We start from the raw sequence: 23,147 nt of genomic DNA, 5'->3' as shown, positions 1-23,147 counted from the left end.
TCTCCCGTGAATCTCCAATAAATTCCCAGTCCTCTTGCCCGCCTCTTAACTCTGGCAAAGTCACAGGAAACCCTGTTGTCTTAGAAATCAAAAACCCATCCTCACATACCCCGATCCTCAAAAAATATACTTGAGGCTGAACAGAAAAGATTCTTTTGTGTTCTTATCACCCCCACATCCCCAACATACAAACACACTAGAGGGTAGTCAAAAGTCCAGGGCCCCAGACCCCAGCTCCTTCAGACCCAGGTTTCTTGGCCCCCATCAATCTCCGCCCTGGGACCTAGGAGTCCGGATCCCCCATCCCTCTCCTCTCCCAGGGTTGCAAGCATCTGAATCCTGAAGTTCCTACCAGGCCCAAGCTAGACTTCACCTTTGCCAAAGCAAAAATCCTCCAAACTGTCACGGTCGGATCCCCCTTCCCTGTGTCCGGCGCCCGGGCCCGCCCCCCCTCCGGTCCCTCCCACTTTTCCCAAACAAAGCTCCCGGGCAACTTTCTCCCTCGCAGCGCCCCGCCCGCCCGCGGCTCCCCAGCCCCAGGCCGGGAGGTAGGAAGGCGCCGGCGGGAGTCGGGGATCCAGCTTTGGGGTGTGTGAGTTGGGGTGGGAAACTACGTGTTGTGAGTTGAGGTGTTTGTGGGATCGTCTCTGAATTGCTTGCCGCCCTCTTTTTGCCCGGGGGCCCGAGTTTGCGCTTGTGACCGAGTCTTAGTGAGGTGTTGGAACTTTCGCCGGAGTTGGGGTGTCTGTTGATGGGTCTGAGTTTGGGATTGTGCGCTCGGGAGTGGGTGAGGGCTGGGGACTTTGGCGGCTGTGTCCGGAGGGTATGAGCGTATGCGGCGGTGCGGGTTTGAAGTGAGAAAGGATCCTGTACGTGTTTCTAACCGAATTGGTTTCTGTGTGTCATTTGTGGACGCCTGGTCCTCCTAATGGAGAAAGGAGGCCTCCGGGGTGGCACAGGGCGGGCTGCAGTGCTTTCTGGATCTTCAGTCTTGCCTTTTCGGAAGTTTGGGGCCTGGGGCGGGAAATTAGTGGGGACCTTTCTTACCCGGCTCCTCCGTCCCTTTGTCTGGCCACATGGGGAGAGCTGGGCTGGGATTTTGGCCTACGGGGGTCCTGAACGCCTCAGCGCCACTGGGCTCGGCCTGGGGTCTTTGTCTGTCTCGGCCTGGGCTCCAGGGTCCGAGGGAGGAGGGGGATGGGAGCCTGGACTCTGGGGTCCTGGGAAAGCTGTGGAAGACGTGGAGCCGCCTGGGAGGCGGGATCTGACTGTATTGGAAAAAGTTTTCCCCTGTTCCTGGCCTCCGGAAAGTCACTGGGAGCTTGAGTTGGATCCGAGCCCACGGCGCAGGGGGAGGGGAGGGAAGGGGCGGGGCCGAGGGCCAGAGGGGAGGCGCCCTTGCCGGCCAGCCCCTCCCCAGATGGGGGTTGTGGGAAACTGGGGGAGGGGACGCCTGGGCCCTTTGTTCTGGCTCTCCCGATGGCAGGGCGCCCCTGCCCCCCAGTCTGTGGTTCTGTGGGTCTTTCCTGGTCTGGGCTTGAGTTTTTGCCCTGAGTCTCTGTCCCTTCTCTCTCTGGGTCTCTCTCCCCTTCTCTCTGGGTCTCTGTCCCCCTCTTTCTCTGGGTCTCTCTGCCTCCCCTCTCTGGGTGTCAGGCCCCCCCCCCCACTGGATCTCTGTTTCCCCCCCCTCTCTGGAAGTCTGTCTCGTGCTCCCTGGATCTCTGTCCCCCTCTCTCTGGACGCCCCCCCCTTCAGTCTTACTAGGGCCAGGGCCCCTCCTCCTTCTTTTCTAGCAGCTGCTGTTCACATCCTAGCACCTGTTCTTGGGGTGGGACTGAGAAGATCTCATCCACAACCCCCTTCCCTGCAACTAGGCCCCGACTCCAGTCTTCTTTAAGTCAGTAATCCATACCCAAAGGTTTGGCCCTCATGCGCCGTAGGCATTACTCTGTGGTCTTCAAGACTTCACCACAACCCAGCTCCCCTGGAAACACAGAGGACACTGTTACCCTCAGCTGCCCCAGAAAATCCAGCCCCCTCCTGCAGGACTTAGGAGTCCCGGCCCCCAGCCTCCTGCTTCCCTCAGACCCAGAAATCCGGGCCCCCTCGCTCTCTCCTCCCTCAGACCCAGCAATCTGAACTCCCAGCCCTCACTGCCCTGAAGTCTCTCTGGGGGGTGGCTGGGTGGGGGGTGGGGAATCTTGCTGAGCTCTATGTTCCTCCAGGCCCAGATGGGGGAACCCCGGGCTGGGGCCCCCCTGGACGATGGCAGTGGCTGGACAGGAAGTGAGGAAGGAAGTGAGGAGGGCACCGGCGGCAGCGAGGGGGCTGGGGGCGATGGGGGTCCGGACGCAGAAGGTGTGTGGAGTCCAGACATCGAGCAGAGCTTCCAGGAGGCCCTGGCCATCTACCCGCCATGCGGCCGGCGGAAAATCATCCTGTCTGATGAAGGCAAGATGTATGGTGAGTCCGCCCCTCTCTTCTGCCCTGGCCCCCACTGATTAAGACTCAGGTAGGAGCTGTCATTGCTATTTGCACAGATGAGAAAACTGAGGCACAGGAGGGTTAAGTGGTTTGCCTAAGGTCACAGCAGTGGTGGAGCTGGGATTTGAACCCAGGCAGTCAGGCCCCAAAGCCTGCGGGGGTGGTAACTCCTCTCCCGAAGAGCTGCAATGATCTGCAGCCCAGCTTGCTTGCAGACCTCCGGCAACTGTTGCTTCTCTCTTCTCCCCTGGTGTCCTGTGTGTTGGGAAGTCCCGTGAAGGTCTAACTCTGTCCCGTCTTTGACCCTTCAGGTCGGAATGAGCTGATTGCCCGCTACATCAAGCTGAGAACAGGGAAGACCCGAACTCGCAAACAGGTCTCAGGACTGACTTGTGGGCCTCTCTCTGGGGCGGGCTTGTCTTTGCCGGGGGGGGGGGGGGCATCCTCGGATGGGCAGCTTCAGGTTCAAGGAGGATCTGGTTCAGGTGCTTTCGTCTGTCTCGTTGGCACCTCTATGAGTATTCTCTACTGTGCCTGTTTTGGTCTGGATCTCTTAGCAGCTGTGTTAGAACCAGAGACTAAGGTAGAGAGGCCGAAAAGATCCAGAAAGAAGATGAGGAAGGGAAAGGAGGCCCGGATTTGCTGGGTCTGGGGAAGATCAGTAGCACTGGTGAGAAGAGACCAGCCTCTGTGGACACGTCTGTGTTAGCATGTGCCGGAAATAGCTAGTATGTTCTGTGCGTTCATCATCTTTCATGTTCTGGGAGCTCTGGGGGCCACCTGGAGGGTGGGAAGGGGGAGGGGATTCAAGGGGCAAGCGGCCATGGCCTGAGTCTGCTTCTCTGTCGCTCCCCCCAGGTCTCTAGTCACATCCAAGTTCTGGCTCGAAGGAAATCAAGGGAAATCCAGTCCAAGCTCAAGGTAGGGACCGAGGCAGACACCCAGAGAGAGGGGGCAGAGACCATGAGAGTGGGGGACAGAGGATCAGAGAGAGGGACACAGAGACCCAGGGAGAAGGAGACAGAGACCCAGTGAGAGAGGGGAGACAGAGACCCAGAGAAGAGGTCAACAGCAATGCAGAGAAAGGGGGACAGAGAGGCCCAGAGTGGGTAACAGAGAACCAGAGATGGGGACAGTCACACGGAGACGTAGACAGAATGAGGAAGTAGAGATCCCAGGTGGGGGGTGAGTGGCCCAGGAAGTGGGGTGGATAGAGGTCCTGGGTGAGGAAGAGATTCGTAGAGAGAGGGGGACAGAGATTTAGCTCAAGACAGGCAAGAAGGACAGGGTGTCAGGCCTCTCCTCTGGCCACTGCTGTCATCCCCCTCCCGTCATCCCCCTCCCTCCCTCTCCTCTCCTCTCCTCCTCCTGGTGTCCTCTCTTTCCCCTCATGTGCTATGAGGACCTCTTCTTCATCTCTTTCTGGTTCATCTTCCCATTTTTTAGTCCCCATGTGGCCTGCCTGTCATTTCCGTGTCCAGAAATCTTTGTTTTGTTTGGAAATTTTCACATCCTTTTTCTTCATCTGCTGGATTTCCGGTTCCCTCTTGGCCCGAGACCCTCATTTTCTTCTCCTCTGGGTGTAGGGTCTTTTCTGCCTCTTCCTTTGGATTTGGGGACCATCACTTCCTGTTCCTTTTTTTTTTTTGTACCCAGAAGCCTCCATCTGCTTTCTCTCCAGGTCCAAAAAACCTTCACTTCTGGTCTTTTCTGGACCTCATGGTCCCATCTCTGTCCTGTCTGGGCTAGGAAATGTTCACTACCTATTCCCTCTGGGTCTGAAATTCTCACTTCCTGTTGTCGGCATATCCGGAAACCTTCACTTCCAGCTCTTTTTTGACCTAGAAACCCTTATACTGTGTACTGTCTTTTATGCTGGGTATAAGAACCCCTTTTTCCCTCTAGGCCTGGGCCCCTCTACTTCCTGTTCCATATTCATCCTTGCTCCCCCTTCCTCCCATTTTTCAGCTCAGGGTGGTGGAACTGTAGGGGTAGGGAGAGCAGGAAGGTGAGAATCCAGGCCTCACTTCCTAAGTCATGTTTTCTTTCTTCCTTTGGCACCCTCCCCCACCCCCACGGGCAGGCCTTGAATGTGGTAAGTCCCCCTGCCCATCCTCCCACCCGCTGCTTTACCCCAGCATTCCTGAGGGGGCCAGGAGGGGCAGGGGGCTGTAGGAAGAAGGATTTGTGCCCTCCCCCAATCCTTTGCCTTGACCCCCCAGCTCCGCATCTCCCCATGCTTGCCCTCCCTGGCATTTACCCACCCCTGCTGTGTCGGCTGGGATTCCCCATTAACATGGACCTCAACTTCTCCTCCAGGACCAGGTTTCCAAGGACAAGGCTTTCCAGACCATGGCCACCATGTCCTCAGCCCAGCTCATCTCAGCACCTTCCCTGCAGGCCAAACTGGGCCCTGCTGGTCCTCAGGTGGCTGAGGGATTGTGGGGCTCAGAACTGGAAAGGGGGGGCTCTGGTTTTGACGGGGCACTGACTGACTGACTGACCCCTGCCCCCCCTTCTCTGTGTCTTTTCCAGGCTTCTGAGCTTTTCCAGTTTTGGTCAGGGGGCTCTGGTCCCCCCTGGAATGTTCCAGAGTGAGTACTTTCTGTTTTGGCTCAGCACCCCCACTCCCCCCATTCTGTCTACATAGACCTTTCTTACCCTGCTTCTGCACCCAGCTCTCTGGATTTGAATCCCAGAGAGGAGGCTGGGGTGAGGGTCTGGAGTGGAGGACATGGCCTGACCTGGGATACTGGGGGGGAAGGGGGGCAGGGAAGCGAGAGTCTGGAGGAGGGGCCTCACGGACTGAGAAGGAGTGGGGAGGCAGGGACAGTGCCCAGGGTCAGGTGGTGACTGGGGTTGGTGGCAGTCCGGAGATGGGTGACCTGGGGGAGGAGCAGGTTTGGGGAAGAAAGGAACTCAGCGTGGGACTGGATGAATGTGCAGGGCTGGGAGGACGTCCGTGGGGATAATGGCATCCCAGTGAGATTGGCTAGGCCCCAGAGGCTCATGGGAAGGTGTGTTCTCCTCCCGCAGAGGTGTTCTTGGGCCTGAGGGGAGAGCAGGTGTCTTCTCTCAGAGTCAAAAGGAAGGAAATGGGTCCCCGAGGTACATGGGAACGTCCATTTTAGCCCTGAGAGAGCCCTGAGGGTGACAGAATGTGTTTGTTGCCTGGAAGAATAGAAACAAGCCCCAGAGACTCATGGGAAGGGCAGTTTTCAGCCCAGAGAGGAGCCAGTGGATCCAGGCGGGGTGTTGGGAGGGCAATGTGGCAGCAGGGCTGTGAGGAGTGGTGTTGAGGGTGTTGCCAGAGAAGGAGGGAAGTGACATGCTGTGGGATCCAGGCTCCAGGGAGAGAAGAAATTTCCCCGGTGAGGTGCTAGGACCCAGGAAAGGGTCAGAACAAGTCCCCTGGGCAGAAGGAACTGCAGGTTTGCAGGGAGGGGGCTGAGCTGGAAGGAGGGGTGGGTCAGTGGCACTGGGGTCCACCTTTAGGGGAGCTGATAGTCAAATGGGGGAGATGGATGTTAATTAAATCATCACCTGCCTAAACACAAAACTGAAGAGTATGTGATGTGCTGTGAAGAACTGCACCAGGTTCTGGGTTGAGGGAGAGAGTTCTGGGGGTTTCTGTGAGGAGGTAACCTTGAAGGCAGAGTAGGACTTGGCCAGGCGAAGAATGGGGTTTGGGAATATTTTAGGCAGTGAAAACAGCATGTGCCAAGGCGCTGAGGTAGGAAGATTTGGTGAGCTTCAGGAAATGAGAGAAGGTATTCAGCCACTGGCCAGTCAGTCGAATGTTTATTGAGCACCTATTAAGTGCCCGGTAGTCTCATTAGATTGGGACACAGCATTAAACAAGTTAGACAGGATCCCTTCCTTCATGGAGCTTCCATATTTGGAGCGGGGAGGAGACCGACAATAAACATGTAAACAAATAAACATTCACACAAAGGGAATAAATGTGGGAAATAAAACAAGGTGTATGTGCCCTATTTAGACAGTGATCAAGAAAGGCCTCTCTGAGGAGGTGGTGTTTGGCCAGCAGCCCTGATGACAAGAGATTAAGTCAGTGGGTAGGGTACTGGAGTTTAGATTTCAGAATTGGGATGCCGAGTACTAGGGCAAGGCCCCTGGGAGTGGAGGTCTGAAGGTCCCTGGAGTTTGTGTCTTTCTGATTCTGGTCTTTTGACTCTTTTTGTTTTTTTTAATATTTTTAATTTTCATTTTTTAAAAGATTTTATTTATTTATTTTTAAATATTTTATTTTGTTTTAGCTTATTTTTATTTATTTATTTATTTGAGAGAGAGAGAGAGAGAGAGAGAGAGAGAATCTCAGGCAGACTCCCGCTGAGCAGGGAGCCCAATGCAGGGCTCCATCCTGTGACCCATGAAATCACGACCTGAGCCGAAATCAAGAATCAGACGCTTAACTTACTGAGCCACCCAGGCACCCCTTAAGATTTTATTTTATTATTATTATTTTTTTAAGATTTAATTTTTTAGAATTTTTAAAAAAGATTTTATTGGGGCGCCCCAAGATTTTATTTTTAGTAATCTCTACACCGTACATGGGGCTCGAACCCACAAACCTGAGATCCAGAGTCTCGTGCTGTATGGACTGAGCCAGCCAGGTGCCCCTGGTCTTTTGACTCTTGACCTCTTCCTGACCTCTGACCCCAAGTGTTTTCTCCGTGGCCTCTGACCTTTCGGTCTCAGTCATCCCCTCGGCTACCCATAGGTAATTGGCCTCTAGAGCTGTGCTGTCCGATACCTCAGTCACTAGCCACGTACAGTTACTGAATTTTAAGTCGATTAAAATTAAAAATTCAGGGGCGCCTGGGTGGCTCAGTCGTTAAGCATCTGCCTTCAGCTCAGGTCATGATCCCGGGGTCTTGGGATCGAGCCCCCATCGGGCTCCCTGCTCAGCGGGAAGCCTGCTTCTCCCTCTCCCACTCCCCCTGCTTGTGTTCCCTCTCTCGCTGTCAAATAAATAAATAAAATCTTTAAAAAAAAGATGAAAAATTCAGTCCCTTAGGCACTCTAGTCACATTTGTGCTCAGTAGTCACGTGTCATATGCTCAGTAGCAACATGTGGCCGGTGGCTACCACACTGGACAGTGCAGGTATGGAACGTGTCCATCATGGCGGGAAGTTGCATTGGACAGAATCTAAATTGGACATTTAGATTTTGTTGTGCTGCTTCCCCACCCCGAACTTCGGATCGATGTCCCATCTCCTGACCCTTGGTCATTTTCTCCTACCCTCCTGACCCTTCATCCTCCTCTTTCCCCACGTTGCCTATTCTTTTGTGTTTTTTTTCCCCACCTGCTGAGATCCTGTTTCTCTTCTCTTTCTGCCATTTTGTGAGAGGCACCAAAATATCATCAACAAGACCCCAGGCTTCGTAGTTGGGACTGACTTGGATTTGAGCCCAGGCTCCCCTGTGCCCCAGCTTTGTGACTATATGTGCCTCAGTTTCCTCCTACGCAAAATGGGAAGAGCAGTAATTGCACCTAACCTCCCAGGCTGTGAGGATTCAGTGAACTTTTGCACATTACGTGCTAGCTAGCAAAGGGTCTGGCTTGTGGTGGCCCCTGGTAAACGTTAGCTGGTACAGTTACCTTTCTACCTTGCTGACCCCCAGCTTCCTTTCTCCCTCAGTGTGAAGCCATTCTCGCAGACACCGTTCTCCTTGTCACTGACCCCCCCATCTACTGACCTCCCAGGTAAGAGTCTACTCTGTATCTTCCTTGTCTTCCCTCTCTCCTCAACCCCAACTGCCTTTCCTTCACCTTCCACTGATCAGGGCACACATTTCTACAGAGGTCCAGATCTGAGGCAAGGCTTGTAGGGGGTATGGAAAGATGAGTGATAGAATTTGTAGTGGTTAAGATCATGGCCTCTGAATTCAGACACACTGGGTTTGTGTTCTGCCACGTCCTAGCCTAGAGGACACTGGGAAGGTCCATATGAAGATTCTTTCAGATGCAAGTGGCAGAAACTGAAATCAAGCTCAATGATTTGCTTAAATCAAGCTAAAAAAAAGGAATTTATTGGTTTAGGTAACTGATATTTCAGGGGTGACTTGACGGCTTCAGGCACAGCTGGATCCAGGGGCTCAAATGGTAGTGTCAGCTTTGCTTGGTTCTGCTTTCCCCTGTGGTGTGTGGTGGCTTCATTCCCACCTGGCAGCAAAGATGGCTTCCAGAAGTCCATGCTGATGTGGTCCTAAGAACTCATACTGGTGAAAGAGAACTCTCAGGTTTCACAGATTCATCAATTCGTAATGCTTTTGGCTGCAAATAACAGAATGCCCAAATTAATAGTGCCTTAAATAATAAAGGCTTTAATGATTTCACGTAACAAAAAGTCTGGAGGTGGGGTGCTCTTATGCTGACTCAGCAGCTCAGCAATATCAGGACTGGCATCTCTATAGGTCCCTTGGCCTCTTTCTTATCGTCCCAAGATGGCTGTTGTGATTCCAGGCATCATGTCTCAAGCAGGACTTGGCCAGGGCCAAAAGCTTTCTCCTCCCAAAGTTCTGTCTTTTTCATTCAGGAAGAAACTCCTTCTCAGAAGCCCCTCAGCAGATTTCCCCTAACGTCTCATTGGCCAGGACTGTGTCACATGGCCATCTCTAGTTGCAAGGGAGGCTGGGAAAGTGAGTATTTAGCTTTTTTAGCTTCTAAGCGGAGGTAGGCAAGAGAGAAGAGTGCTTGATGTATTTAATACATGTTAGCCATTTTTATTGTTCTTTTTTTCCTCTCTCTAGGGTACGAGCCCCCCCAAGCCCTGTCACCCCCTGCCCTGCCCCCACCTGCCCCATCACCCCCAGCCTGGCAGGCTCGGGCCCTGGGCACTGCCCGGTTGCAGCTGGTGGAGTTCTCAGCCTTTGTGGAACCGCCCGATGCCGTTGATTCTGTGAGTGCAATTTTAGAATAGTCACTGGCCGGGAGCGGGGGCAGGGGGTTGGAATGTAGAGGGTGATAGGAAGGGAAAGGATAAACCAGTGGTTCTCAAACTTTAGCATGTATCAAAATAACATGGAGGGCTTTTTGAAACATAGATTGCTGGGCCCCACCTTCAGATTCTGATTCAGTAGGTCTGGTGTGGGGCTTGAGAATTTGCATTTCTAACATTCTCCCAGGCGATGTTGATGCTGCTGGCCTGGGGACCACACTTTGAGAACTGCTAGCATGGAGGAACTGGATGGTCGTGGGGTCACGGTTGGGAAGGTCAGAGAAACTCTCCAGGTCATTGCTTGTTCATTCAGCAAATATTTTTGAGGGCCTACCGTGTGCCAGGCTTTGTGGTGGAGACTGGGAACCTGGAAAACAGATCTTGTTTCTAGACTTGAGCTTTTCCTGGGCCTGGACGGAGACAGATGCCATATTAGTCATGGTGGGCTGACTGTTAGCAGAAATAACCTTAATCTTCAGGGAATGAACATGACACCAGTTTCTCACTCATGTAACATTTCAGTGTAGCTGTTCAGTTAGGAGCTTTACACACAGTGATTCGGAGAATTCAGGCTCCTTCCATTTTGTGGTTCTGACGTTTTCTAGGGCTTCAGAATCTGCTGCTGGATTCCCTGCATCTGGCCAGCAGATGGTGGAAGGGAGAGACTCAAGAATTGTGCAGGAGTTTTTACGGGGGTCTGTCTTGGAAGTGACAACTATCAGGTTCTGCTCACATCCCATTGGCCAGAATTTAGTCATGTGGCCACACCTCACTGCAAAGGAGTCTGGGAAGTGTAGTTTAGTTGTGTGAAAAGGAATGGGGGGGGTTTCTGAACACCTAGCAGTCTCTGCCACAGCCACATAAACACCAATTGCTGTGTATGGTGGTCCTATAAAACCCAAGTTGAAACCCTCTCATCTCACTTGGAGCAAAGGTAAAGTCCTGTCAGTTTCCCACAAGGCTCTGCATGATCTGACCCCAATTCCTGCTCTGCCCTCACCTCCTGCCCTTATATGCTTGCCCACTCTGCTCTGGTCACACTGGCCTCCATGCTCTTTCTCAAACACACCAGGCCCACTCCTGCCTCAGGGCCTTTGCACCTGCTGTTCTTGCCACCTGGAATATGTTTTCCCCAGATACCACCACTGTCTCTCTCCATTCATTCAGGCCTTTGCTTATCTTCTCAGATTGGATTCCCCAGACCACTTTATGGAAAATACCAGCTGCCATCATGCTCAACCGCTTTACTATTCTTTATTGGGAATTTTTTCATAGCATTCGTCACTCTGAAATTTATTTATTTTTATTTTTTTATTTTTTTTTTAAAGATTTTATTTATTTATTTGAGAGAGAGAATGAGATAGAGAGAGCACGAGAGGGGGGACGGTCAGAGGGAGAAGCAGACTCCCCGCTGAGCAGGGAGCCCAATGCAGGACTCGATCCCAGGACTCCAGGATCATGACCTGAGCCGAAGGCAGTTGCTTAACCAACTGAGCCACCCAGGCGCCCTCTGAAATTTATTTTATCCATGGGTTGATTTTTAAAATTTTCTGTCTTTGTTAGTAGACTCCATGAGGCCAGGGACTTTGTCTTGTAGCCCTAGGACCCAGAATAGTGCCTGCACACAGTAGGTCTCTCAATAGATGTCTATTGAACGATGAGTATGTGCTGGGATAGGGGAAGCTCAAGTTCTCGTGGGTGTACAGAGCAGTCATTCTTTTTTTTTTTTTTTTTTAAGATTTACTTATTTATTTGTCAGAGAGCACAAGCAGGGGTGTGGGCAGAGGGAAGGGCAGGCTCCTCACTGAGCAAGGAGCCCAAAGCAGGACTCGATCCAAGGACCCTGGGATCATGACCTGAGCCGAAGGCAGATGCTTAACCAAGTGAGCCACCCAGGCGTCCCCAGAGGAGTCATTCTGCCTGGGAAGTTAGTGAAGACTTCCCTGAAATGACAACATTTGAGTTGGGCTTTGAGGGTTATGTAGGAGTTTGCCACGTGCAGAACTTTATGTGCCAGGTACAGAGATGAAAACAGCATGAATTTTTCAGGGAAACAAATAGTCAAATAAGGTGTGGGAGCTGGTGAGGCTGCAGTTGGGCAGGTGCCAGTTCAGGAGAAGCTGGCATTGCCAAGCTGGGGGATCTAGACTTTCTCCTGAGGGTGATGGGGAACTATAGAAAAGAGAGGTCCCATCTGATTGTGATCAAGTGAGGCTTCAAGGAAGAGGCAGATTTGCATAGACTTGGGCATTGGAGGATGGAGGGAGGATTTCTAATGACAGAGAAAATGGGAGAGGTATGAGGATTTCTGAATATGGACAAGAAGTGGTAAGAATGGGGACAGATAGGGAGTCTTGATGTGGGCCATGTGGATTCCATCCATCCATCCATCCATCCATCCATCGATTGAACATTTGGGAGCACCTATTCAGTATAGGGCCAGGTTGAGGGGGTGTGGGTTTTGTCCTGGGTGCTCTGGGGAGCCACAGGCGGATTGTGAGCAGGGGAGGTCCGCGGTCAGCTCTGGGGGTGTGTGAAGGATGACCTGGAGAGTGGAGATTGGAGGCTGGGAGGCCAGGGAGGAGGTTGGGGAGAGGGTGGAGAGGACAGGGCTGTGGGGATGGAGAGCAGGGGACAGGACTTGGGGACTGAGGTGCTGTGGGGCAGAAGGGAATGGCGACAGTGCTTGGGAGTCAGGCCCAGTGTCTGGGTGGACAGTGTGAAACAGCTAGTGGGAGCTGGGGCAGTGAGCACCCGGGGTCCAGCCTATATCCCACTCCTCACCCACGGCCCACCCTTCTCAGTTCCAGAGGCACCTGTTCGTACACATCAGTCAGCACTGTCCGAGCCCTGGAGCGCCCCCCCTCGAGAGTGTGGACGTCCGGCAGATCTATGACAAATTCCCTGAGAAAAAGGGTGGCCTTCGGGAGCTGTACGATCGCGGGCCCCCTCACGCCTTCTTCCTGGTCAAGTTCTGGGTGAGTTCTGCCACCAAAACAAAGTGCCCACAAATCACGTGGTCTCCCATCTAAGGCCTCTGGCTCTAAGGGAGACAAGCTCAGAGTGTCAGCCCGCTTTGTAACAAGGAACACTGAGGAGTTTTACCCCCAGGGCGGGATGGATAGGACTTGGACCTCCCCAGATCACACTAGACTTTGTCACAACCAGTTGCGTGACTGATGTGGCCTTGGGGATTGGCTTGCAACCCTTCAGACTTCCCTGCGCCCCACCCGGCCACGTGAAGCCTTGTTGCTAAGGGATGGCTCCCGTCCCTTAGCAAATAGAGGCACAGAGTTTGGTTTCTGAAGAGAGCACAGTGCCACCAGGCCCTGTTGCTAGAGAATGTCTGGCCTTAAAAAAGTGACTGAAGGACCTGGGAGGGACTTTGTGAAAGCATTTATTTATTAAACAATCATTTATTGAGCACTTCCTGTATACCAGCTCTATGCCAAGTGCTATGTATATAATTGTGAACAAGAGGGTCCATCTTGGGTCTTTCTTAGGCCCATTCGGTTTGGTGTCCACTACAGTGGCTGATGCTGTAGGGATCCAGTAAATGTTATGAATGTTCAGGGGGGTGTTAACGCTTGTTAACCAGAGCTGTGGCATGATCTAGTGTCTAAGAAGGAAGCCTGCTGAGGGCTTGAAGTTTACTGGCTCAGCTGGGCTTGTAGCAACCATGGTTATAAGTTGTTCTAGTGTGTGGGGGCCCAAGATGGCTCTGCGGATGTGCCGCTGAGATCTTAGGCATCGTTGGGACTTAAGACAGGCCTCACCAGGTCTGTCTGGAGAACGACTCCTAGAAAGCCCAGCCTCTGAAGGGATGCAGGGGTGTGGCTGGGGAGGCTGGGAGTGGCCATTGCCAGGGTGATGCATGGCGTCAGGCCTCTGAGGAGATTTAACGATCTCAGAGAGTGACCTGGTCGAGTTAGCAACTAAAGTTAGGAAGAGAGAGAGGTAGGCTTCCCGAAAAGGTGACCAAGGGGCTCAGACCGCAAGTGTGATGAGGTCTTAGGCTTTGTTAGGTCCCACTTGGCCTAATGGACTGTCTGCCCACTTGGCCACTGGGGCCTTAGAGGGGTCTGACCTCCAAGGATTGGCTGAAAGGGCTGGGGAGAATGTTCTGGAGAGGAGTCAGGTTTCCCCAGGCCCCTGCAGGCCCCTTTGCTAGGGAGTAGCCACTTGCCTTAGCAACCAGGGTCCTGAAGGCCTGGGGGAGGGGGGCGGAGTCTCTGGTTGCTAGGGAGTAAACTGCCTTCTTAGTAACCAGGGCCTTGGAAGGGGCTGAACTCCCGAGTTGGGGGCTTCAGGAGAAGAAAGTTGAATTGTTGGGTGGCGGGGGAGGGGCTGTTACTGGGGAGAGAGGGTCAGGACCATTTTAGGGAGCCAGCCTTCTCCAGTACCAATAGAAGGGTGGGTGTTTTCCAGAAACAGGCCCGTGGAGACATGGGGCTTTGAATACAGAGGAGGAGAGGTAGGCAACTGCGGGGCTATGGGGGAAACCAGGCCATGGGGCAGAGTTCCCACTTGAGAAGAGTCCCTACCATTTATAAGGAACCTACCTGTGCGTCCCTATCCTCCAGGCGGACTTGAACTGGGGCCCAAGTGGCGAGGAGGTAGGGACTGGTGGCAGCAGCGGTGGCTTCTACGGAGTGAGCAGCCAGTACGAGAGCCTGGAGCACATGACCCTCACCTGTTCCTCCAAGGTCTGCTCCTTTGGCAAGCAGGTGGTGGAGAAGGTGGAGGTGAGGCTGGAGGGGTGGAGCTCCGGGCAGGTGAGCGCCCAGCCACCTGCCACTTTGGGGGTGCAGACTAAAGGGACCAAAGCCACAACAGCCCCTGCACTTGGGTGTCTGTGTGGTGGGGTGGGGAGTATCCTGTCCTCTTTGGGGATTTCATTAATACATGGGCTTAGAGCTGATATTGTGTTCCCAAGTCACATGTAGGGATTATTTTGAGGGTTCAAAGCTAATGTGTGGTACAGAGATTTACAGTCACTAAGATTCAGAAGGTTCTTATGGATATGGAGGAATCTGCAGGGCAAGGAGGCTTAGGGGTCACACTTAGGGATTGCTGAGGGCCTGAGGGGTCTTGAACTCAGAAGTCAGAGTTCGGAGACCTAGTGGAGGGGGGTCTTTGGAGGGTGTGAGGGTATCTGAGGGCCTGGGGGTCAGAGCAGTTCAGAGGTCTTGGAGGAGGGTTCAGAGCACAGTTTTGAGAGGCTGGAGGGCTTCCTGGTTTGCAGGCTCAGGGATCCCAAGTTGGATACCCATGGGTCCAGGTCCCACGCATGGGGCGATGGGGGAAGGATGGCAGTGGGGAGTGGGCGTGGCATCGGGGATGCACACAGTGCCTGGGGTGAGCCCTGTCTCTCGGTCACTGTCCTCCCCACTCTGCGCCCCCATCCCGGTTCAGACGGAGCGTGCCCAGCTGGAGGATGGGAGGTTTGTGTACCGCCTGCTGCGCTCACCCATGTGTGAGTACCTGGTGAATTTCTTGCACAAACTGCGACAGCTGCCTGAGCGCTATATGATGAACAGCGTCCTGGAGAACTTCACCATCCTCCAGGTGAGGCATGGGGGCTGGGCCGAGCAGGGCAGCTGATGTGTGGAGTGCCCACAACAGCCCCTCAGCTTGGGGACCCTTTCACCTGGGGGACTGACACGGGGGAGCCCACAGCTGAGCCTTTGCTTAGGGGATCCCTTTACCCAGGAAACTGATGTGGTGGGGACTCTACAGCACTCTCATTTAGGGGGATCCCCCTCTCACTGGGGAAACTGACTTGGAGGACATCCCATGGCGGATCCTCAGTTTAGGGGACCCCCCCCTTCACAGGGAACCTAACCTTAGCCCAGGGAACATGATATGGTGGGATCCCCTTTAACTTTGGTTAACTTCATAGATTTTATTTGAGAGAGAGAGCTGAAGGGAGAGGGAAAGGGAGAGAGAATCTGAAGTAGACTCCGCACTGAGCACAGAGCCCAATGTGGGGCTTGATCTCATGACCATGAGATCATGACCTGAGCCGAAACCCAGAGTTGGACGCTTAACTGACTGAGTCACCCAGGCGCCCCTACTTTGGTTAACTTTGATATGCCATCTGATGTGAGGCCCCTCACTGCCAACGCTCAGATGGGGAAGCGGACATGTCAGGCATCCCCTCTACCTAGGGAATGTGATATGGTGGGGACCTCTTTCCTAGGTATCCCATGGTACCTCGGGGAGGACACAGTGGTCCTTGCTCTTCCTTTTTTGCATAAACCCTTTCTCTTGGCCTCCTTGGCAGGTGGTGACAAACAGAGACACCCAGGAGCTGCTGCTCTGCACCGCCTACGTCTTTGAGGTCTCCACCAGTGAGCGGGGGGCCCAGCACCACATTTATCGCCTGGTCAGGGACTGAAAGGGGGCCCCAAAAGTGGCTCACCCCCCCGGAATACCCTCCTCCCAGGAAGTACCTCCAGCTTTCTTCATGCTCATTTGGGGAGGGGGCTGCTCCGTGTTAGAGGACCTTAAAAGCTGGGTGGTGAGTTGAAAAGATGGGTCCTGATACCGGGACCTCACAGTGGTAGCTGAAAGGACAGATCACTCCAGAGCATCAGGGACTGGGGACAGGAGTGAGACAGCCGCGAGGTACAGCACTGGTTTCTCAGTCTCTAACAGGTGCCCTCCCACAACTTGGTTCTGGATGTTTTGGATGGCCTTAGAAAGTATGCTGGTTTGTCTCTCTGTTTTTCAACACCCCCCCTTCCCAATCTGCCTCTCTTTACCACCCCCAACCCTGTGACCTTGAGATCAAATATTGAAGGTTAACCCTTTGTGCAGGAGCAGAGCCAGGTGGGCCCTGGAAATATTTTTTTTAATATAACAAGAGATATTTATAAGTGGGTATTAGGGTCGTGACTTTTTCTCAGCTGGGCAAGCTGTGGGGTGAGGCTTTTAAATTTCATCTTCTCTTCTCAATAAGACGTGGGCTATATACTGTGTTGCCTCCCCTCACCGGCAAAGTGTGTTGGTTTGTGTTTTGACAGAGGATAAAACTATTTTACCAAAACGCAGGGGATTTATTTGGGGTTTGGGCGAAAATAATCCTGTGGGAGGTGGTAAGCCGAAAGATGAGGCAAGGAAATGAGGTATCTTTGGGGGCAGGAAGCTGGTGGCCGGAAGCCCCAGGTCCCGCGGGAGAGGTGACAGCAGCTGGGCAGGCAGACATCTGGGTCTCCCGGGGAAATGAGGAGGTGGAGGACTCAATGGTTGGGGCGAACTGGGGATTGAACAAATATTTACAGACCACAGGGAAGCCCCTAGGGCACTTGAAGGGGATGGGGCGGGGCTTTGGGAAGGGACGGGGCGGGGGGGGGGGTGCCTAGCGGTACCGAGCGAGCCGGTCGTAGACTTGATCCAGGTTTCTGCACAGGAATATCGAGAGCGTCATGAAGCTGAGCTATAGAGAAAGGAGACCTGGTCAGAGAGGTCCATGGGATGCCGGCTAGGAGGATTGGGGTCGGGATGGTGGGGGTTCCGAGGGAGAAAAAAGGGGTGGCGCCAGGGGAAGAAAATGAAGCGCGGAGATTTGGGTGGGATGGGATCATGGGAGCGGCGGAGAAGGGTGGGGCTAGAGGGGGAGCTCCGCCAGGTTGAGAAAGATGGGGTCAGGGATGGGAATTTGGGGGCTTGGGGTAAGTTACCAAAGATGCGGGGGGAGGAGGGAAGATGGAAAGAAGGGGAATAGGGTGGGGTAGGGCGTATCCAGCTGCGTCTAGCGCAGGTTTAGAGTCTGGGAAGGAGTGAGATCCGGAGCTAGCCCAGGGTACTTTATTCCGGAGGCTCATCGGTCTCCCTCTCTGCCTCGGCCGCTAATTCCACCTCGACCTCCACCTCCTCGCCCGCGCTCCCGGTCTCAGGTTGTTCCTCGTCTTGATCCCAAAGCGGCCAGGGCCCCAGGGCCATGGGCAGCTTGCCCTGTGGGGACTTGTCCCCCCAGTTGGGACAGGCATCCGCCATGCCCCAGCAACCCCACAGACCGCCGCTACGCCCGCTGCTGCTCAGTACACCACAGCGCCCGCCGCCGCCGTCAGCACTCGGGCCAGGCCCGGGGCTCGAATCACAGGCGCCCGGCACCTGCAGCTGGCGTTCCCCGCGGAGCGCCCAGCGCAGTAGTAGCAGGCTCAGCCCCGCTACACTCACCTGCGGGGAAAGGGGAGGGGTATTGCGGCTAAGAGCAGGGGGCTGGAACGCCAAGGAGGACCAATGGGAACTTCGCGAGAGCGGGAGGGAACGCCTGCTTCCTGCGTGCAACCAATCAGGGCTCGCAGAGGGTGGGTCTCCCTCGTGCCAAGTGGAGGGGCAGGAGAGCCTGGATTGGCTGACGCTCTAGCACGCATGCACCTTTCCCAGAAAATGGGAGGACGCGCAGCTTGGGGCGGGGCCGTCTACGGACTGTACGGCCAATCGCGAGTGGGGACGGGTCCAAATTACCTCAAGTAGACCGACGCCCAGACAAATGCCCACTATGGAGATGAGGTTGTTGTGCAACCACTTTTGGAGGCTCCGCGCGCAGCCCTGGGAATGTGGGGAAAGGTTAAAAGTAGGGTTCTTTCTGGGATTCGCCCTCAAGCCCGTGCCCACTGTTCTCCTCAGCCCAGCCCTCACCCCTCCTTCAGGCACCGCCCCGCATCCCTAGTTAGTAGGGTTCTCTATAGTCTCTCCACTTCGCGCGGTCCCAGCCTCCTTTCAGTCAGGACTTTTAGGCCCCGCCCCTACGGACCACGCCCCTTCTAAGGGGCCCCACCCCTCCTGATGTACCGCTTTCTCGTAGCCCCACCCTGCAGACCCTTCCCAAGTCCTGCGGCTCCGCCTCCTGGGGAGCAAGCCCCTACCGCTGCCCTAATCCCTCACAGGGCCCTCCCCTTTCTAGCGGGCTCCAAACCGTCCCCACCTCGCTGTAGATATTGCTGTTTGCAGGAACCACGCAAAGGTCTGTACTGGGCCGGGGCCGCGCCAGTGGTCCGAGCCGGCTTAACTGGGTGAAGGAGAGCTTATCGAAGACTGCGGAGTCATTGGTCGCTGATGAATTATAGCAGGAGCAGGGCACGCGATGCACCTCCGACTCGTTGCTGATGAGGCTGGGGATATTGAACCAGTCCCGAGGAGAGTTCCAGCCGCAGCAGCGCAGCTGGAAGAGGGACAAGAGTCAGAGGGACGGGGACTGGAGGGATTCAAGATGATTTGGGGGTTCAGGGGACTGGGTGATGTGTATGAGGTCGTGTTGGGGAGCAGAGGGCTAAATGGTGCAGGGTGGGGGACGGCGGGCTAGGCTTGGGGACATTAGGGGAACATGGGGTTGGGAGAGATGAATCACGGGCCACCTGGGGCTGTGGGAGGAGCTGCAGAATCGCTCTGCGCACCGAAGATTGGGTGGGCAGTGCAATTCAGCCTCAGGTAGGGGACAGGTGGATGGGAGGGCAGGGCCATGTGAATGACCAGGGAATGGAGTCTCACGTGGGTCGTGTCCCGTGAGGGCCACAGTGACTAAGGATTAAGGGAGTGGGGTTACGCTAGGGCCTTGGGGCTGAGGGCGAAGTCTTGTCGGGGCAGAAAGCGGAGCCTCTCCAGGGTCTCTGGGAGCTGGGGGGAAAAGCCCACATTGGAGTCGGTTACGTTATCTTCTGGGGGCGGGGCCACGTTGGGCTGGCAGGAGGTGGGGTGGGTGGGGTAGGGTTACCTGGCGGTCCCGGAGCTGCGGGCCCCGGCTTCGTCAGAGTCCCTGAGCTAGAGGGAGGGATACGCGTCCGCGTGGGTGGGGGCCTCACGCACCTGGAACTGCACGTAGTCCCAACTCTCCTCCGCCACCGACTCCTCCGGACGCGAGCGGTAGTTTTGGATTGTCTCCATCACGATGTCCTTCACCCTCCGTTCCAGCTAAGAGGCGGAGAATGAGGCTGGATTCCCACCCGCTTCCCCACCCCCCTTTGCCCCTACCCAGTCCAGCCACTCCCGGGCTTTCTCAGTCCCAAGGGGTCCCGCGAGCGGCTTGAAGTCGGTCTCAATTTCTCACTGAATGGCTATGTCTCTGTTCCTCAAAATCTCTGCATGTTTCTATGGTCTGTCTTTCTGTTCCCCCGCTATCTCCCACGCTCTCTCATTAGGTCTCTGTCTCTCCTGTTTCTCCGCCTGTTTTCTGTCTACCTTTGGATCTGTATCTCTTACTATGTCTACCTCCGTCCGTGTCGTGATCTTCCTTTGACTCTCCTTGTCTCTGTCTTCCTGTGTGTCTGTCTCTGGGTCTCTGACTCTCACTGTCTTCCCCTGCCTGTCACTGTTTTTTCCCTTTGTCCATGTCAGCCCGTGTCTGCTTTTGTTTTCCCCCCTCCACCGCCCCATACATTTGGGGGGGGGAGTGTGGGGAGGGGAAGCCAAGCTCACCCGCATCCGCTGAGTGGAGATGAGGATTCCCAGGGTGATCTGCGTGGCAAACAGGAGCAGCAGTATCCCAAAATACTGGGGGGCAGAGTGGAGAGTTCAGACTGAGTCCCCTCCCAGGATGCAGAGCTGCCAGGGCTCTATTGGAGGGGGGATATGGGCAGGGCACTCACCAGGCCCAGGAGGCAGCGGAGCTCCTTCAGGGCCCCCACACAGCCCAGGAGGGCAAGGCCCATGGTGAGAATTCCCGAGGTGGCCAGGGCTTTGGACCAGATCTGCAGGGGCACGAAGGACAAGCCTGGGGGAGGTGAGAGGCAGTGACATTGGGCTCATGCACACAGCTCCAGGGAGCCCTACTCCCCACCCACACAGCCACTCAACTGGGGAGCATATTTTGGGGGGCCTCTTTCTCTGAGTGTCTGTCCCTGCCACATGTTGAGTCTCTGTTTCTCTCCTTCTGGGATTCTCTCTCTCCCTCTGTCTGGGACTCTGTCCTCTCTGAGTCTCTCTAGGTCTCTGTTTTCTCTCTAGATCTCTGTCCCCCTTTCTCCCTGGTCACGGTTTCTCCCTCTCGCTCTCAGTCTCTCCTCCTCCTTCTCCTCCTCACCCCCAATAGTTTCAGTCCCATCACTTGGTCTGTGGCATTGGATCAGTCACTAAAACCTCCCTGAGGGCTAGGGGAGGATGATATCTACTCCCTAGGATTATTTTAAGGGACACATGGGAGGCATGTGTTCAACGCAGTCCTCAATACAGGACAAACACTTATTAAATATGAACCATTAGGATCTCGACTATTAGTCCATTATTACTTTCCTACTATTATTAGTGTTCTATCTGCTCTTCTACTTCCTTGCTGTGTGACATCCAGTAAGTGACATCCCCTCTCTGAACCTCAAGAGAGGGGAAGGTTTGTGGGAGGATCTGATAAGCATCTGCATGAGCTATACCGTGTAGGAAGTGCCTGAGAAATGGCTATTACCATTTTTATTATCATTCGTATGCACAACTCATTCGCCAGAGGAAGACCCCAAGGCTAAGAGCAGTGGCAGGCTGTAAAGCAGAGCCTGGGACAGTGGAGATCCCAGGATGTCACACAGGGGAAGGCCAGGTCACACTTGCTCCAGGAGGCCCTCCCCAATGGCCCCGGCCCCCTCACCTACAAAGGACACGAAGCTGGTCTTGTCAATGAGTATCCAGATGCCAAAGCAGAAGATAAGGCTGCCTAGGACCTGGCGAGAGGAGATGGGAACATGGCGGTGGGCAAAGGCGGGGGTGGGGTGGGGTGGTAGTGGTGGTATATATCAGATCAGGTGGCTGCAGCAGGGGCGGGGGCCAGGGCCTGGGCTGGGCAGCCATGTGGCAACTCACGAAGAAGAAGAGGTTGAAAACGAAGAGGAGGTACTTGATGAGGCTGAGGCAGCTGTCCTGGGCCGACATCTTCGCCTAGAGGGGTGGGCAGCCGTGGGAGGGACAGAACAGAAGAGGTGCTGGCCCCGGAGGAGACAGGCAGAAAGAAAGACAGAGGCTGTGAGAGACAGAGAGGGAGAAAGGAAGAACACAGAGAAAGAGGAAGTCCCCAGGGTGGAGCCCCACCCCCTCCCTCTACAGGCGAGGTGGCTTTCTTTTCTGTCTCTGCCCACCCCCTGCCTCCCTCACCTGCCCCACTGGGACACACACCAGTACCTGAGGGGCCTTGGAATTTGTGGGCACCAAGGACACGCTGGGTAGTCCCTCCCAGGTCTCCATGGCTCCTTATGGGACTCCCATAGGGACTCCTGAGCTCCTTGTACCCCTTACTCTGGGCACCAGGACCCCAGGCCAACCCTGGACAGCAGCCGACCTCACAGACACTCTGACCTCACTGCCTGCTAAGCTCTGCCATCTCCGCACCCCTCTCTGTCCCCGCTTCCCAGCCCTCAGTCTCTCGTCCTCCCTTTCCTGGGTCTCTGTTCCCTTCTCTCTGGGTCTCTGTCCATCCCTGCCTGCCCCCCCGCCCCACGCATCTATCTCCTCCCTCTCTGGGTTTCTGGCCCCTTCTCTCTGCATGCCGGTCCTTTCTCTGCTTATTGCCCTCCCCCCCCCCCCACACCTTGTCACAGCCCCTCTCTCAGAGTCTGCATCCTGTTCTTGGCAACAAGTGTAGACCGCGGTGCTCCCATATGCTGGGGCAGGGGTTGGGCACCTGAGGGAAGTGAAAGTGCTGCAGTGCCCCAAGTGGGAAGGTCCCTGGGAGTGAGGGGGGTGGCTGGGCTGTGCCAAAACACCCGGAGAGGAAGCTGAGCCTCAAGCAGTACTTCCTGCATCTGCACTGGGGCCCCAAGAAGGGGAGGCTGGGGAGGAGTCAGGATTGAACTGGGACCTTGGCAGTTAGATCTAGGTCTGAGTGCTTGGTTGTCTCCAGACCTGAGCCACACACCCAGCAGCCTCTGAAAGTCTCTCCTGTTGCCCCACAGCCCCCACTCTCATCAAGTCAGATTTCCATGTTTGGGGATGTTCCTATCATCCTGATATCCACCCAGGTCCTGGAAAACCAGTGCCCCTTAGAGACCCAGCACCTTCTCTTTCTGAGAGATCTCATCCACTGTTTTTTTTTTTTTAAGGCTCCAAATGCAATTTATTTTCTTATTAATGTCATCAAAAATCAATTCATATTAATAGTATTCTGATTTTTGGCTCTGGACTTCCTCTTTTTCTCTTTCCAATGTTATTGAGGAATAATTGACAATTATAATTTTATATATTTCAAGTGTACAACATGATTTTTTTTTAAAGATTTTCTTTATTTATTTGACAGAAAGGGAGAGAGAGAGAGCATGGGCAGGGGGAGGAGCAAGGAGAAAGGGAGAAGCAGGCTCCCTACTGAGCAGAGAGCCCGACTTGGGTCTTGATCCCAGAACCCTGGGATCATGACCTGAGCTGAAGGCAGACGCTTAATGGACTGAGCCACCCAGGTGCCCAACATAATGATTTGATATACATATACACTGTGGAATGATAACCAAGCTCAAGATAACATGTTCATCATCGCACATAGTTAACTTTTTCTTCTTTTGGTGGTGAGAACCCTTAATAGATATTCTCAGCAACTTTCTAGTACACAATACTGAATTATTAACTATAGTCACCATGCTGTACATTAGATCCTCAGAAATGTATTTTCATTTTTTTTTTTTTTTTTAAGATTTTATTTATTTAGGGGCACCTGGGTGGCTCAGTCGTTAAGTGTCTGCCTTTGGCTCAGGTCATGATCCCAGAGTCCTGGGATCAAGCCCCACATC

General features: G+C 54.3%; 2 protein-coding genes and 1 long non-coding RNA gene across 10 annotated transcripts; 1 reads left to right on the top strand and 2 right to left on the bottom strand.

The window, feature by feature from the left end:
- Positions 1-494: 494 nt before the first annotated feature.
- Positions 495-16,498, top strand: TEAD2 (TEA domain transcription factor 2). 5 transcript variants are annotated; one of them, XM_036068277.2, is made up of 13 exons: positions 495-548; positions 2,226-2,463; positions 2,796-2,860; positions 3,343-3,405; positions 4,568-4,579; positions 4,804-4,911; positions 5,020-5,078; positions 8,149-8,213; positions 9,260-9,408; positions 12,252-12,425; positions 14,031-14,153; positions 14,863-15,015; positions 15,734-16,498. In XM_036068277.2, the coding sequence occupies exons 2-13, from the start codon at positions 2,232-2,234 to the stop codon at positions 15,845-15,847; spliced, it is 1,317 nt and encodes a 438-aa protein (XP_035924170.1). In that variant the 5' UTR covers positions 495-548; positions 2,226-2,231; the 3' UTR covers positions 15,848-16,498. The 5 variants fall into 5 exon arrangements, with proteins under 5 accessions (XP_035924170.1, XP_035924168.1, XP_077918987.1 ...); XM_036068275.2 differs by having other exon boundaries at positions 14,031-14,192; XM_036068276.2 differs by having other exon boundaries at positions 534-588; positions 14,031-14,192.
- Positions 8,518-10,887, bottom strand: LOC144380232 (uncharacterized). The gene is made up of 2 exons (XR_013444184.1): positions 9,782-10,887; positions 8,518-8,783 (listed from the first exon to the last, which is right to left on the bottom strand). It is a non-coding gene; the product is annotated as an uncharacterized LOC144380232 (long non-coding RNA).
- On the bottom strand, positions 16,488-22,072 carry CD37 (CD37 molecule). Of its 4 annotated transcripts, none has more exons than XM_036068284.2 (9): positions 21,553-21,833; positions 21,238-21,312; positions 21,026-21,098; positions 20,040-20,164; positions 19,870-19,944; positions 19,261-19,365; positions 18,383-18,619; positions 17,923-18,006; positions 16,488-16,888 (listed from the first exon to the last, which is right to left on the bottom strand). In XM_036068284.2, the coding sequence occupies exons 1-9, from the start codon at positions 21,613-21,615 to the stop codon at positions 16,811-16,813; spliced, it is 915 nt and encodes a 304-aa protein (XP_035924177.1). In that variant the 5' UTR covers positions 21,616-21,833; the 3' UTR covers positions 16,488-16,810. The 4 variants fall into 4 exon arrangements, with proteins under 4 accessions (XP_035924177.1, XP_035924176.1, XP_035924174.1 ...); XM_036068283.2 differs by lacking the exons at positions 16,488-16,888; positions 21,553-21,833 and adding exons at positions 17,176-17,631; positions 21,959-22,072; XM_036068281.2 differs by lacking the exons at positions 16,488-16,888; positions 21,553-21,833 and adding exons at positions 17,176-17,631; positions 21,959-22,071 and having other exon boundaries at positions 21,238-21,356.
- Positions 22,073-23,147: the final 1,075 nt, after the last annotated feature.

The sequence above is a fragment of the Halichoerus grypus genome, chromosome 15 (genome assembly GCF_964656455.1).
Source record: "Halichoerus grypus chromosome 15, mHalGry1.hap1.1, whole genome shotgun sequence".
Classification (NCBI taxonomy): domain Eukaryota; kingdom Metazoa; phylum Chordata; class Mammalia; order Carnivora; family Phocidae; genus Halichoerus; species Halichoerus grypus.
The sequence above is the reverse complement of the archived record's forward strand: the minus strand, read 5'-3'. Positions and strand labels throughout refer to the sequence as shown.

What these genes read in the sequence shown, in the direction of transcription:
- CD37 (XM_036068279.2), bottom strand. Translation starts at nt 21,615, where the DNA reads ATGGAGACCTGGGAGGGACTACCCAGCGTGTCCTTGGTGCCCACAAAT. An exon ending in CAAATTCCAAGGCCCCTCAG is followed by an intron (nt 21,313 to 21,552) that starts GTACTGGTGTGT and finishes CCACCCCTCTAG; the next exon opens with GCGAAGATGTCGGCCCAGGA. An exon ending in CAGCTTCGTGTCCTTTGTAG is followed by an intron (nt 20,165 to 21,025) that starts GTGAGGGGGCCG and finishes CACCTCCCCCAG; the next exon opens with GCTTGTCCTTCGTGCCCCTG.
- TEAD2 (XM_036068275.2), top strand. Translation starts at nt 2,232, where the DNA reads ATGGGGGAACCCCGGGCTGGGGCCCCCCTGGACGATGGCAGTGGCTGG. An exon ending in CCCATCTACTGACCTCCCAG is followed by an intron (nt 8,214 to 9,259) that starts GTAAGAGTCTAC and finishes TCCTCTCTCTAG; the next exon opens with GGTACGAGCCCCCCCAAGCC. An exon ending in TCTTCCTGGTCAAGTTCTGG is followed by an intron (nt 12,426 to 14,030) that starts GTGAGTTCTGCC and finishes CCTATCCTCCAG; the next exon opens with GCGGACTTGAACTGGGGCCC.